We start from the raw sequence: 13,475 nt of genomic DNA on the forward strand, positions 1-13,475 counted from the left end.
TTTTGAAATACTAAAAAATAAACATTTTATTAAGGAAAGTCTGAAAAACATGTGCACCAAAAGTGACTACTAATGCTAAATAAAAAACCTTCAAAAAATGTGTACCACATGATTCAATTTTTTAAACTTTATATATAAAAGCTATATTATAAATACAAAGCTAAACTATTAGAGTACTAACAATACTGTTCATATAAAGAAACTTAACAGTAGTAAAATATGAATACATAAGATGCTTATTTTTGGTCCTTTTGGAAAAAAGAACTAAGTTGTTTTTTGTTTTAAACACGGCTTCAGGCACAAAAATAGAATATAAGATGATAACTGCAACATTCTTAGTGTTTATCCTTGTAATTCTTTAAATGTCACCAGTCATAATAGCAATGAATTCCTCTTGATTTACTGTGGTAAGAAAGAAAATGTAAGTCAGAAATACAAATTTTTTTCAGAGAACACTATTACTATTTTACTAAATAACTTTAAATTTTATATTATACAAAATTCTTAATAAACCAAAACATAGCTTTTTGCTTTTACTTCTTTGGTAGGAAGTTGAATACGTTAATTAAATTGAACTTCATGAATACAAAAATACATAAAATATAATAATATAAATTAATATTCTATAGTATTAGCTAGGAAAAAGACATACTAGTATATAAATTACAAAAAATCCATCATAATCATAATATTTATACACAAGAAAATAGTTTTAAAAACTTAAAATTTTAAATTTCTTAGATAGTTAAACTCTCTTGATAATCGTTATTGTACTAGTTCATTTAGCAAACCCTTTCTTAATAAATAAGCTTAAATATATCACACACGTAAGTTAGAATTCTGAAGGATAAAAATGTATTAGAATTAGAAAAAAAGTCAAATCATTGTTTTTTGGAACTTTTATATATTTAAAAGCCTATTTTAAAGAAAAACTAATTGAAACATAGTTAAAGAAAAAAATACTGCAAAAAATAAGCTATAAGGAGTTAAGAGGAATGAGCCGTCCAGGAGCTGATAAATAACCAAGAATTCATGCATTCAATATGAAACATCTACAAGACACTATGATAGACACAGAACAGAATACAAAACCTGTAATACAAAACCGAAAATACTTTCAGTGATTTTATAAATTGTAGTACTGATCTTTAACCTTTGCAGTTAAACGAATACATTTCAGTATCTTATGAAAGCTATGACCCCTCTCTCCCTAGTTAAAAAAAAATCAAAATATATAAAAATTTTAAACAATTTCATCAATATGTACCTTCATTTAAGAACCCCTGATTTAGAAAAATCTAGAGTGAGGCATCTAGACCAAAACAGGAAACAAGGGTATATTTTTAAGAAAAACAACATAAGGAAAGCAGCCTTGGAATGATCTGACTACACATTATTTTAATAGCATAATAAAGCCATGATTAAAATATTCAAAATCTGAAAAGTACTTATGTTTTGTTACTTAAAGATCTAAAACTTTTTTCCCTCAATTTGTAAACTCTCAATACTCAAATTCCAAATTAAGCTTCATATAGTTCTAAAACAAAGCAAATCAATATTTATGTTATTTATATGTAAACACTTTAAAGCACTGTAGCATTTCAAAAGTATTTTAAACTATTCCATAATTTCATACCTAAAAACAAAATACTTAAGTCCAAAAAAGTGAACCTAAAAGCTGAAGGGAAGAAAGTGGCTAAGGAATTTAAACTAGGTCCTTTATCGTCAGTGAGACTTTCAGACAATTAGGAGAATCTGTGATGCCTTTATACATTTGGTTTTATAACCTTCTCTATCAATCATACTTATATGAAGTTCCTTGATGTAAGGAACACAATACCTACCTTAAAATAGGCATTTGATAAAATATATATTGAATCAAAAATATGACACTTCATTTTTTTCTACACTGTCTTTTTAAATAATATTTTCATAAATCAATCATTTCATAGGGTAAATCTTATTACATGCCATTAAAATAAAAAATTTTAGAGAAATTAAGTACCTTAGAGACCATCTGGCTTTGAGGGGAAAAAACAAATTTTAATATCTGAAGTGTCAGTTGAATATTTTACTAACACACTGTTTCCTATAATAGTATGCAATTTTAAAAATTCCATAAACATAGAAACCTAATTAATATTTTACTTTATAGCACAAGAGGCAATACAGTGTTATGGCTAAAAGCATATTGTCATTATGGAGGTATGAGTTTAAGTCTGGCTCTGCCATGTATTAGCTTTGTAATAACCTTGGACAGGTTATTAAACTCTCAGAGCTTTAGTTTCCTCATCTATATATATGCATGTATCCTATGCATAAATGGGTATAACATTGTATTCACTTCACAAAAGCTATTATGTAAATTAAGCGACATAATCCACAATGTAACATGCTAAGCACAGAATCTAACATATATAAAGTACTAAACAAATGTTAACATTCATCATAATTATTTAGAAGATGGTCCACTTTGGTTTTTTAAATGTTGCTTCCACTTTTCCAAAATGATTTACTATATTTTATTTTATATATCTTGGGAGGGATTCTTTCTATATCATTACCACAGCTGTATTTATACTTTGTATTATGTCTTCTTTTCCTTTAATTCCTCATTCACCATGTTTATTATTCTATACATACAATAAAAAAAAAATTTTTCATTGCTCTCAAATACTGAAGTGTGAAAAACTCGTAAAAACAGAACAATTACTGAAGTCCAAAAAAGGTAGCAAAGTTTACGATCTTTACCAGTTTAACATATACAAAGAAAGCAGGTTAGTTATATCTAAGAAAAATTCTGCCTACAGTCCAAAAAAAAAAAAACAGATTAAGTGATCAGATTAATAAATTATTATAAAATCTAACTTCCTACTTTTTCAAAAATGGGCAGATTTTCAGATAGCTACAGAAACCCAATATAAATTAAGGCAGTAACCCAAAGCCACACTAAATAGATTAGGGTTGGAGTTCTCATTGTTTCTGAATATGAAAATGCCTTTCAATAATAATTTTCTGGACTTGCCACAATAACAGCTATCCTTAGTATATCTCGTTTGAGAAGTAGATAATGTCAAATAGCTATATAAACTCTGCAATCAATCACAATAGCATTTAAATATAACTGAAAAAAGCAGTATATGTATGCATGTGCAATGCTATTATTCGTATGGTCTACAGACAATATTTGATGCATACATGAACTCCCAGACCCTGCACAATACCTCAGAAGGCCTCCACCCCTAGATACCCACATCTCAGATTGGAAACTACTGGATTAGACTACTTTAATATGATAAGACCACCCTCCTATCCCCCCCAAAAAAGACAAGTCTTAACAATAAAAGATGTGTCAGGTGTATTTTATTTGTAATCAATCACTTGGAAAAAAGAAAAAAAAGTGTTATTTGCCTGTTATTTTATTTGTAATCAATCACTTGGAAAGAAGTAAAAAAAAGCGTTATTTGCCTGTTAGTCATGTGAATAAATGACAGTAAGATGCCCAAGCAACAGTTGTACAGTGACTTAAAGTGGAATAATGCAAGCAGTGAGGACCAAAGAAATGTTTTAAGGATGTACTAAAATAAATCTCCCAGCAATGGAGCACAGGTGTGAACTCAAATTCAAAAGCAGCAGGTAGAGCAGTCTAGCAAGGTATGCAAGAAACGGACACATTTTCTAAGAAAAGTTTCACATGAAGTTTGAATTTAAGAACAGGTTACTAACTGGTATTTTATTCTAATGTCAAATGAAGCTAATAACTAAAACCTAACTTGCATGAGCCTAGTACAGGAAAAAGAAACTGTTTATAACTCTGGTCGTTTGACACATATTAAGTAGCTGGAGGATGAAAAAGACACACCAAGATCCTCTCTACCACTGAAGAGAGTACCTTTACATAAAGGAACTCATTTAAAGCTAATTTAGGGTAATAATCAACAGCTAGGGAAGACACAAACATTTTTTAACTGTGAAGACAGCGGATTATAAATCCAAATATTAGAATTACAGCTTAAGAAGTCCTTTAAGTTTTCTCAAGTTTTAATCATCTCTGTTTTAAAATATAACTAACTATATCGATACCCTTCAAAGAGCTAGTACTAAAAATAGAAAAGTTGTATAATGCTTAAATAATAGTCACATAAATATAATGAGAAAGCACAATAATGCGCAATTCTAATGGACAATTTGAGCTGATAACTATTTGCTACTGTCTTATTTCCTTATTGAAGCATCCAGTATTTCCAAGGTTTTAGATATATATTTTTTTTTATGTAAAAATGAATAGTTGGTACTATAGCAACATATATCTACTGTAACGCACACTCCTCGCTGCTTAAGTCAACAAACGTCAGAGTACTCATCATGTTCAAGAAAATGCAGGAGAATATAAAGACGAAGAAGAAAAAGGAAAACAAGCTTACATTTAATGCTAGGCACCTTCAATTATCTTCATTTAATACTCACAACCATCCGGAAAGGTATTACCATTCTGATTTTTATAAATAGGGAAACTGAGACTCAGACAATGTTAAAAACTTGCACAAAATTACAGAGCTACTAAGTAACTGGTAGAGATTCAATTCAAATCCAGGTCTGTATGATTTTAAAGCCTCAGGCCTTTCACACTATATGATTCCAAACTGCTCTTCAATGGCTCACAATATAACTGGAGAGACACACATGTATATAACTAACAGAAGGCAGTGTACAAAAGGTCAAAATAGTTTATTTCTCTAAATGTTATGGGCTCTTAATGGAAATCTCATAATTTATAAACAGAGACCACTGAGGGAGGCTTTTGAGAAAAAGACGGAGTTTAAAATGAACCTGAGAGAACGACTAACATTTTAGCAGACAGCAATTGGCAATTAGAGCATTCTAGGATTAAAGAATAGCATGAGATGAAAGGCACAGCATAAAAAGATAGGACAGAGTATATTTTGTCAAAGTGTGTATACTATATGGGAGGTGAGGGTTAAAGTAGAAAGTAGAAGAATACAGTGGGAAATAAAACTAGATAGTTATGGTATGACAGATCATAGAAGACTTTGGACTTTACTCCATAGGCACTGAAGAATCATCCTAAGTGTTTGAACAGGAAAATGACATCACCAAACCTGCATTTTAGGAAAAGAATTCTGCTAGAACAAATTAGGAAGAGAAAAGAGGCTTACAGGCATAGAGGGCAATTAGGAAGCTACAAGAGACTGTAAAGTCAGTGAGAGCAGGGACAACATCAGCCTCTTTGATTGGGTAGCACCAGTCAGCACACAGAACACTGTACCCAGCAGGCATTCAAGGAAATAATGAACAAAGCTATGATAACATTCCTACAAAGAAATTAGGGCCTGAATTAGGACAGTAGCAGTAAACAAAGAAATAAAACAGATTAAAAATATTTGGAGGGTAGACTCAACAGAACTTAGACGTGCATGTAGGTTGAGGAAGAAGACATTAAAGGCTGAGACTTTACTGAGTGGCTGAAATTTTGGAGATATTTCACCTCAAAGAAAAGTAAAGCAGTTTCTTGAAGTGTGGAAGCTCATACTATAATCTGTACAGTTGGTTTTAAAGGTCTGCTTCATTCTAAACTGAGTATGTGAAATATTTATGCAAAAATCCCATTATAGGATGAAAAACATTTACACTAAATAGATAGTTTGCAAAGGGTCTTGAAAATCATTTGGTTTTAGAAAAAATTACTATATGTGTACAGTAGGCATATTTGGAATATATGTTTTACTTAAAACTTACTTTCTCCATCACCATCTTTATCAAATTCTTCTATCATAGCCCGAAGTTCTTCATCACTCATGTTTTCACCCAATTCTCTGGCAACACGTCGCAAATTCCTCAGGCTTATTTTACCTGAATCATCATCATCAAATAGTTTAAATGCCTTCAATATTTCTTCACGTGGATCTCTTTCCAATATCCAGTCTGTCACTATAGTTAAAAAAATATGAAAAGTAAACCTTTATAGTCTCAAAGGCATTCATTTGTGAAATCAACTAATTATTAGATGAGAATTAAAGCTATGAATCTGTCAACATTTAGTTTGACAATAAAAATGCCAAAGTCCAAAAGCCCAAAGAGATAAACAGAAAATTAGAAAAACCAAATCCATATTTTAGAATTTAACCTTTACATTATCAACAATTTATCCTATTATAAGTATAACTATATCACACATAAGCAAAATTTTGAAAACTACATTTATACCATATTTATTTAAGGTTTACTATTATCAAGAATTGTACTAGGCTCCACTGACATCAAGCACACAAGTCTAGGAGTAACCTAGTTGTAGAGATGATATACCAACAAAACAATTAAAACCAACTAGATAAAAATTGCTGGCTAAACTTAATAGTAATACTGATTGTTCTTCAAATTTAATACAACCACAATCTCAGACAGTAGATGAAAATTCCATTCATATCCTCATGATTTAAAAGAACCTCTTGGTTTCTCAAAAGTAGTTATTAAAAGGATTGAATCTGACTGTAGTAAGAAAAAAAAAAGGTCTGAAAAGGAGATCTCTCTAAAGTCAAATCCATTTTGTTCATCAAGATAATAACTATCAGACAGCTTAATTAAAATTAAATGTGAGTAAATTCAAGCCTCAATAGTAATAATTATTTTAAAATACTAAATGTAATAATATATAATAATAGAGTCAACTTAATACTTTCAATATAACCACAGTCTTTAATCAATAGCCATAATAACAGAAATTTTTAAATCTGTGGTATAAAATTCTTTAAGTTACTAGATAAAATTCTGAAAATATCAAAGGAAATATCTCTGAAGTAATTCTACATGCTAGTCTACCACTACAACAAGACGTATTTATGACCTTCACTGTCCCATTAAAAATAACTCAGTCCTGGGCTTCCCTGGTGGCGCAGTGGTTGAGAGTCCGCCTGCCGATGCAGAGGACACAGGTTCGTGCCCCAGTCCAGCAAGATCTCACATGCCGCAGAGCGGCTGGGCCCGTGAGCCATGGCCACTGAGCCTGCGCATCCGGAGCCTGTGCTCCGCAACAGGGGAGGCCACAACAGTGAGAGGCCCGTGTACGGCAAAAACATAAAAATAACTCAGTCCTGTTGACGTTTACAGAATCACTAAAAATTTGCAAATGCTTATAGATGGAAAATACTGGAATATTTAATGTACCCAAAAGAAAAATACAATTCAAGACCCCCACAAATAGTTGTTTTGCTGCTGTTTTCATCATATTTGGTTGAATAAGCTTTAGAATAAGCACCTATTCAAGCTAATCTTAAATCATCTGCACATATATTCAATAGTTTTCTTTTATCCATTAATTTTATACAAAAAGTCTTCCAAGTAACTAATTGAAGTATATTACTATAAGTATGCAAATCATCAAAGCTCATAAATATTCAGTTAAAAAGGAGTTGGCATATATACAGCCATAACACCAAAATAAAATACCACACTTAACTCTATGGCTCATACTCAACTTATTTTGAATTTAGTCCCAACAAAAAAGCAGGACAAGGAAAAAAAAAGTGTTAAGAAATTTTCTTCACCAATTAAATAATTTACATGACAGGTGAACCAAAAAAGCAGCTTGCTGAAAATATTAATGTATTTAAAGAAGCAACAGGGTGATCTGGGGAACAGATGGGGCTCCAAGATGTATAAATTCCTATCCCACTGGTGCTTTAATTGTGTTAGTTACTTCAGACTTATGTGTCTATATAATCTTTTATCAATACTTTGCCTTAGAATGCAACTTTTCTTTGGAACTATAAATACCCATCATTCTGGACAGCTAAAACATTGTAACTTTATGGTGACTATCCTCCATGCCTTACTCTTCTATTCTTATTCTACAAAGTAGAATTATAAGAAATACATTTATTTTTCAATGAAAATAAATCGACTGACATACAAGCAGTAAAGATGGGTTCAATCTATTTCACAAATTTCTGTCCATGTAACTCAATTTTCAAATGATTTAATTATACTCTCAAAAATGTACTTACTCAAAATAGACAGCCCTTATACATTATAACAATCACTTAATAAAGCAAATTCAAAAACATCACATTAAAACTTTAAACCCAGTTACTTATACCCTAGAGTACTGAGGTTACCACCTTTTTTACTCTTGAATGTACCCCTTTTCTTTTTATTCTCACCACCCTCAGCATAAAAAGTCTATTACAGTTATCCCTCAGTTTCCATGGTATCCATGGGGGATTGGTTCCAGGACTCCCCTCAGATACCAAAATCTGGGACGGATAGCATTTGCATATAATCTATGTACATCCTCCTGTATACTTCAAATCATCTCTAGATTACTTATAATACCTAATATAATGTAAATGCTATGTAAATAGTTGTAAATATGATGTAAATGCTATGTAAATAATTGCCAGGCACTCAGCAAATTCAAGTTTAGCTCCTTGGAACTTTCTGGAATTTTTTTTTTCCTAATATTTTCAATCCACAGAAGCAGAACCCAGGGATAGGGAGGGCCAACTGTATCTTCTGCCTGCAATCTCTTCCCTCCAACACATCTTTAATAATCTCAACAGTTACCTCTCTAAAACATATTATCTCCTCTTCTTTAAAAACTGACATAGATCATCTGCTGACTAAAGTCCAAACTCTGTGTTATGCAAGACTTAACCTAGCTGGCCCAGTCCTACCTTTCCAGTTATTTCCCTATCCTCTAGAGCAGGAGACTAACTGAAGTTTTCTGAACGTGCTACATGTCTGTTATTACTCCTTGTTGTTGCTGTTTTCTCTGCTTAGAATGCCTTTCTATACCCCTCCCACAATTTTCCCCTTGTGATGAAATCCTATTCCTGTTCCCAAAGCCTAAATTAAAAATCCCCTCTGCAAAGTCTTCAATTGCTCTAGATCAGGAATTGACAAACTTTCCTGCCAAAGACCAGACAGTAAATATTTTAGGCTATTTTTTTGGGGGGGGGCGAGGGAGCATAAGGTCTCTGTCTCAACCACTCACTCTGTCATGGTAACACAAAAGCAGCATAAAAGAATGGATGTGGCAGGGACTTCCCTGGTGGGGCAGTGGTTAAGAACCCACCTGCCAATGCAGGGGACACAGGTTCGAGCCCTGGTCCGGGAAATATCCCACATGCCGCGGAGCAACTAAGTTCATGCACCACAACTACTGAAGCCCGCATGCCTAGAGCCCATGTTCTGCAACAAGGGAAGCCACTGCAAAGAGTAGCTCCCGCTTGCCACACATAGAGAAAAACCGCACGCAGCAACGAAGACCCAACGCAGCCATAAATTAATTAATTAATTAATTAAATTTTTTTAAAAAAAGAATGGATGTGGCAGCATACAGGCAACAGCTGAATTTGGCCCAAGGGCTGCAGTATGCCACTACTGCCCTATACAAAATTATAAGTCACCACAGAGCATCATAGCTTGTTATCACCCGCATTTAAATTGTAAGCTCCTTGAAAGAACCTCTTAGTAACTTGTGATTAATTCCCCTCCCTCACCCCAGCACAGTACTGAATGCCAAAAAATTCAGCAAATGTTTGCTAAGCAAAACAAAAAACAATATAATATTCTATTCTAAATAGGCAATAAAATAATAAATAGTACATGCCAAAAATAGATGAGTACAAATAGCTGACTTATCTTGGTCTTACTTTAAAGCAGCAATTCCTAAAACACCTGTAACTCACAAGCCTCAGGCTGTCTAAATTCTAAACTTACATTAAGTATATTTTAATACTTTTTTCTAGCATTGGAAAGAATATGAAGTGCCAAACTTTATCTAGAAATACCTGTAAATATCTGTGGAACAATATCCTTAAACAGTAATAGTAGATAAAAAGTAAGATTCAAATATTCTGATTTAGAGTTATTTGTCCCAAACTATAAAACATATATTCATCTGTGGCCAGTTACTATTTTAAAATGATTTAAAAAATGGGGAAAGTAATAGTTTTTGATTATTTGATTCCCAAATAGTAATAAAATTTTATTTGACAGTTGATATTCTCAATAGGTAACCTTAGGATAGTTAAAGTATGTACTAAGCCTACCAAATGGTTGATCTTTGAAAGTCAGGCTGAAGTTTACTCATGACCATTTATTCTAGAAGGAACCCAGTATTTCTGTTCTGTTAATAACATAGAAGAGATGCAGGGTCAGGAAAGGTAGAGATTACATGGGACTCTGGCTTCAACTGCTAATAAAATCAAAATTTTAAAACTATATTCACCTAAGATGAAATAATGTGTTTTGTAAAATTACTAGAGGCAAATAGTGCTTAAAATAACCTACAACTACAGGAAAAGGGTAATGAGAAAAATATAAATACATGGAGCAGAATATTTTTATGTTCCAGTGATATATATATTTTCCAGCCATTGAAACAAAGACTAATTTTTGAAATAATAATACCAACAAACACTTAATAGAACTTACTACATACTAGGCCCTTTTCTAAATACTTTACATAGTTTTAGCTTAGTTATTCCTCCTAAGAACCCTATGAGATAATACAACTATACCCATTTTATAGCTGAAAATGAGGCACAGAGAAGTAAAATGACCAAGTTACACAGCTGGTAAGTGGCAAAACCAAGATCTAAACCCAGGCAACCTGGTTCCAAAATGTCCATGCTAAACCACTACACTGTACCAAATGTACCTGAATTATAGCTCTTTCCTAGTAGTATCATTTCTACTGTATCCTGATCCTTGTTTCTGTAAACAATCTAAGTTGAAACTTGAACTAAGATCATAAACCCCAGAAAGCTTCAATACTGGGAAAATAAAGATGGCTCTCTACCTCTTCTCAAGTAAATAATTCTATGAACTAGAGAAAAAGAAAAAGAATATCCTCTCCAAAGGGACAAGCTGCCTCTCTAAATAGTCATCTATTAGTTTATAAATTGGGGATCTTCTGTGCAGTGCTTTTTTTTGTCTTTTAGATTTATTTGTTCTTTAATTTCTTTTTTCCTTCCTTTTGGTTTGAATTTTCAGATTTAAAAGAACTTACTAATGATATGAATCTATTTTTCCACACATACTAACTGCCATTTCTTTTTGTTTCTCATATTACTTCTTGTTGAATATTTATTTATTTATTTATTTATTTCTGTACGCGGGCCTCTCACTGTTGTGGCCTCTCACGTTGCAGAACACAGGCTCCAGACGCACAGGCCCAGCGGCCATGGCTCACAGGCCCAGCCGCTCCACGGCATGCGGGATCCTCCCGGACCGGGGCACGAACCCATGTCCCCCGCATCGGCAGGCAGACTCTCAACCACTGCGCCACCAGGGAAGCCCCTTGTTGAATATTTAAAATAAAGGGTTTGTATGTCTGTGTGTAAATGAATTTTCCTAGATTTTTTAAATATCTAAAAATAACTAAATAATATGCTGATATTATAACCCAGTGGCTTGTTCTAAAATGTTTTCTCCTGCTCCCAGTCTGCCAACTGCCTCCCTTACTACAATCTTCTCCCCACCAGCAACTTTAAAGAGATGACTTTATTCACTGAGATCAAGGTCATCCAGAGTAGGTAGCCCCTCATAAGCTTTGTCAACCTGAAGGCATGCACTTCATATACAGCTAAAGATACCAACTGCTACCAATTTCCTCTCCTTCCACTTTGCCAACAAAAATCACATACTAGGATGGTGCTGGGAAATATTTTCCAAACAAAAATATACCAAATTTTATCTTTTACTGTGAGAAATAATTTTTTGATCACTCTTTTAGTTTTATCACATAATATAGGTACATATTACATGGAAAGACATCTTCCCAGGAGAAGTTACACAATAGTTCCTTGGTTAAAATCTTCAGAACAAAAGACAAAAAGATAAATCCCATTTACAGTGAAGCTATAAATCTTATTTTTTTCTTTGAAAATTAGCAAAAAAAAAGAGTACCAAAAAAACCCCAAAATAAGATCCACATTACACAGCAATGTTCAATAGCAAAATTCCATAACCCAGAGACTTCTAAAAATATTGATAGTAACCAGATAATTTCCTAATAAACTACTGATTACAAAGACTATTGTAAAATAGTCTTTACAATATTGTAAAATACACACCAACTTCATTAAAATCTTCAAAGGTGATTTTCCCTGTGGCTTCTCTGTCATAATCTTTAAGAATCTTCAGTACATCAGCTTTTTTTACATCAAACCCCAAGGCTCTCATTGCCACCTTTTGGATTAAAAGGGAAAAGCAAATTATAAACATTTTTTACAAAAGAAGTGAATTCCAGTTCTTAAATAAGTTTTTACTACTTAAAAGACGACAACACATCAATAAAGCACACACTCTTTTGCATGTTTTATGTCTCTAAAGTAACAGTGATAGTTCTTCTTCATTACTGAAATTAAATAGCAATTTTTTTCATTTATATATCCTTTTTTTAATGACAAACTAATCAGTGAGTGTTTATAGAATACATTCTACAATGTACTGACTTCAGTGCACAGATAATTTTAATAAGTTATTTTTTCTCAAAGGATTAACAAATCCAAAAAAAGGCACACCATAAATATTAAAAAGTTATATCACAGAAGAGATTAAAAAAATTAAAATAAGAATTTTCATCAGACTCAACATGATTAGTTATCAAGTAGGTGGTCTAAGAACCTGACCTTAGAGAAAGAAGAGATCTAGTTACTAGTAACAGGAAGGAGAGATGTTACTGGTTAAAGAAGTCTTATTTGGAGAGACTCAAGTTGTTCCTTGAATCGTATATGGATGAAGTAGAGTAGAAGGGCATTTAGAAAAGAATGACTAGTATTAAAACACACACAGAAATAAAAAATAGTCTTAAATGCAATGAACAAAGCAGTTTACCTTACCTGAATGGGAAAAGATCAGGCGGAAGAAAGCAGCTAGCAAATGAGAAAAGTAGGTGGTAGTAAAAGTGTGGAGGGCATTCAATACAAATGAAAAAAATCTGAACTTTATCCAGTGTACAATGAGGAGCCATTAAGGGTTTATGAGCAATGAATAATATGATGAAAGAATTTTAGAAAGACGAATCTAATGATAGTGTACAGGAAATGGAGAAACCATTTAGGAAGTCCCAGATATAAAATAAGATCCCAAACCAAGATAATAAGAATAGCAACAAATGGAAGAGACATTACAAAGGAAGAATGGATTGAAGCTGGGTAACTAAAAGAAACAGGGGAAAAGTGAGCTAAAGAGATACAAAAATACTATCTTTCGCATTGTGCTGAGTTTAAGACCCAAACTACCTTCAACACCAATTTCCCCTTGGTTCTTTATAAATAATTCTAAAACCTAAAATTGACATTTTTCCCCCATTAGCATTGTGTCAACATCAGACATCACTTATGTTGTTTGCACCAGAGAAAATAGGTTGAGACTGTTAATAACATGTTCAAATTAAAAAACAAATAACATTCCCTCAATCTGAAAAATCAAAACCAAAACAAAACAAA

General features: G+C 32.6%; 1 protein-coding gene across 2 annotated transcripts in view; it reads right to left on the reverse strand.

Annotated features, from left to right (window-relative positions):
• Positions 1 to 13,475, reverse strand: part of CETN3 (centrin 3) — a 15,898-nt gene continuing 2,423 nt past the window's right edge. For both annotated transcript variants that reach the window (XM_067731208.1, XM_067731209.1), the window contains exons 3-5: positions 12,099 to 12,213; positions 5,758 to 5,949; positions 1 to 402 (exon numbers count right to left, since the gene is read on the reverse strand). In XM_067731208.1, the coding sequence (XP_067587309.1) occupies positions 359 to 402; positions 5,758 to 5,949; positions 12,099 to 12,213 (351 nt within the window). In that variant the 3' untranslated portion in view covers positions 1 to 358. The remainder of the gene's footprint in view (positions 403 to 5,757; positions 5,950 to 12,098; positions 12,214 to 13,475) is intronic.

Source organism: Pseudorca crassidens, chromosome 3, assembly GCF_039906515.1.
Source record: "Pseudorca crassidens isolate mPseCra1 chromosome 3, mPseCra1.hap1, whole genome shotgun sequence".
In the NCBI taxonomy this organism is placed as follows: domain Eukaryota; kingdom Metazoa; phylum Chordata; class Mammalia; order Artiodactyla; family Delphinidae; genus Pseudorca; species Pseudorca crassidens.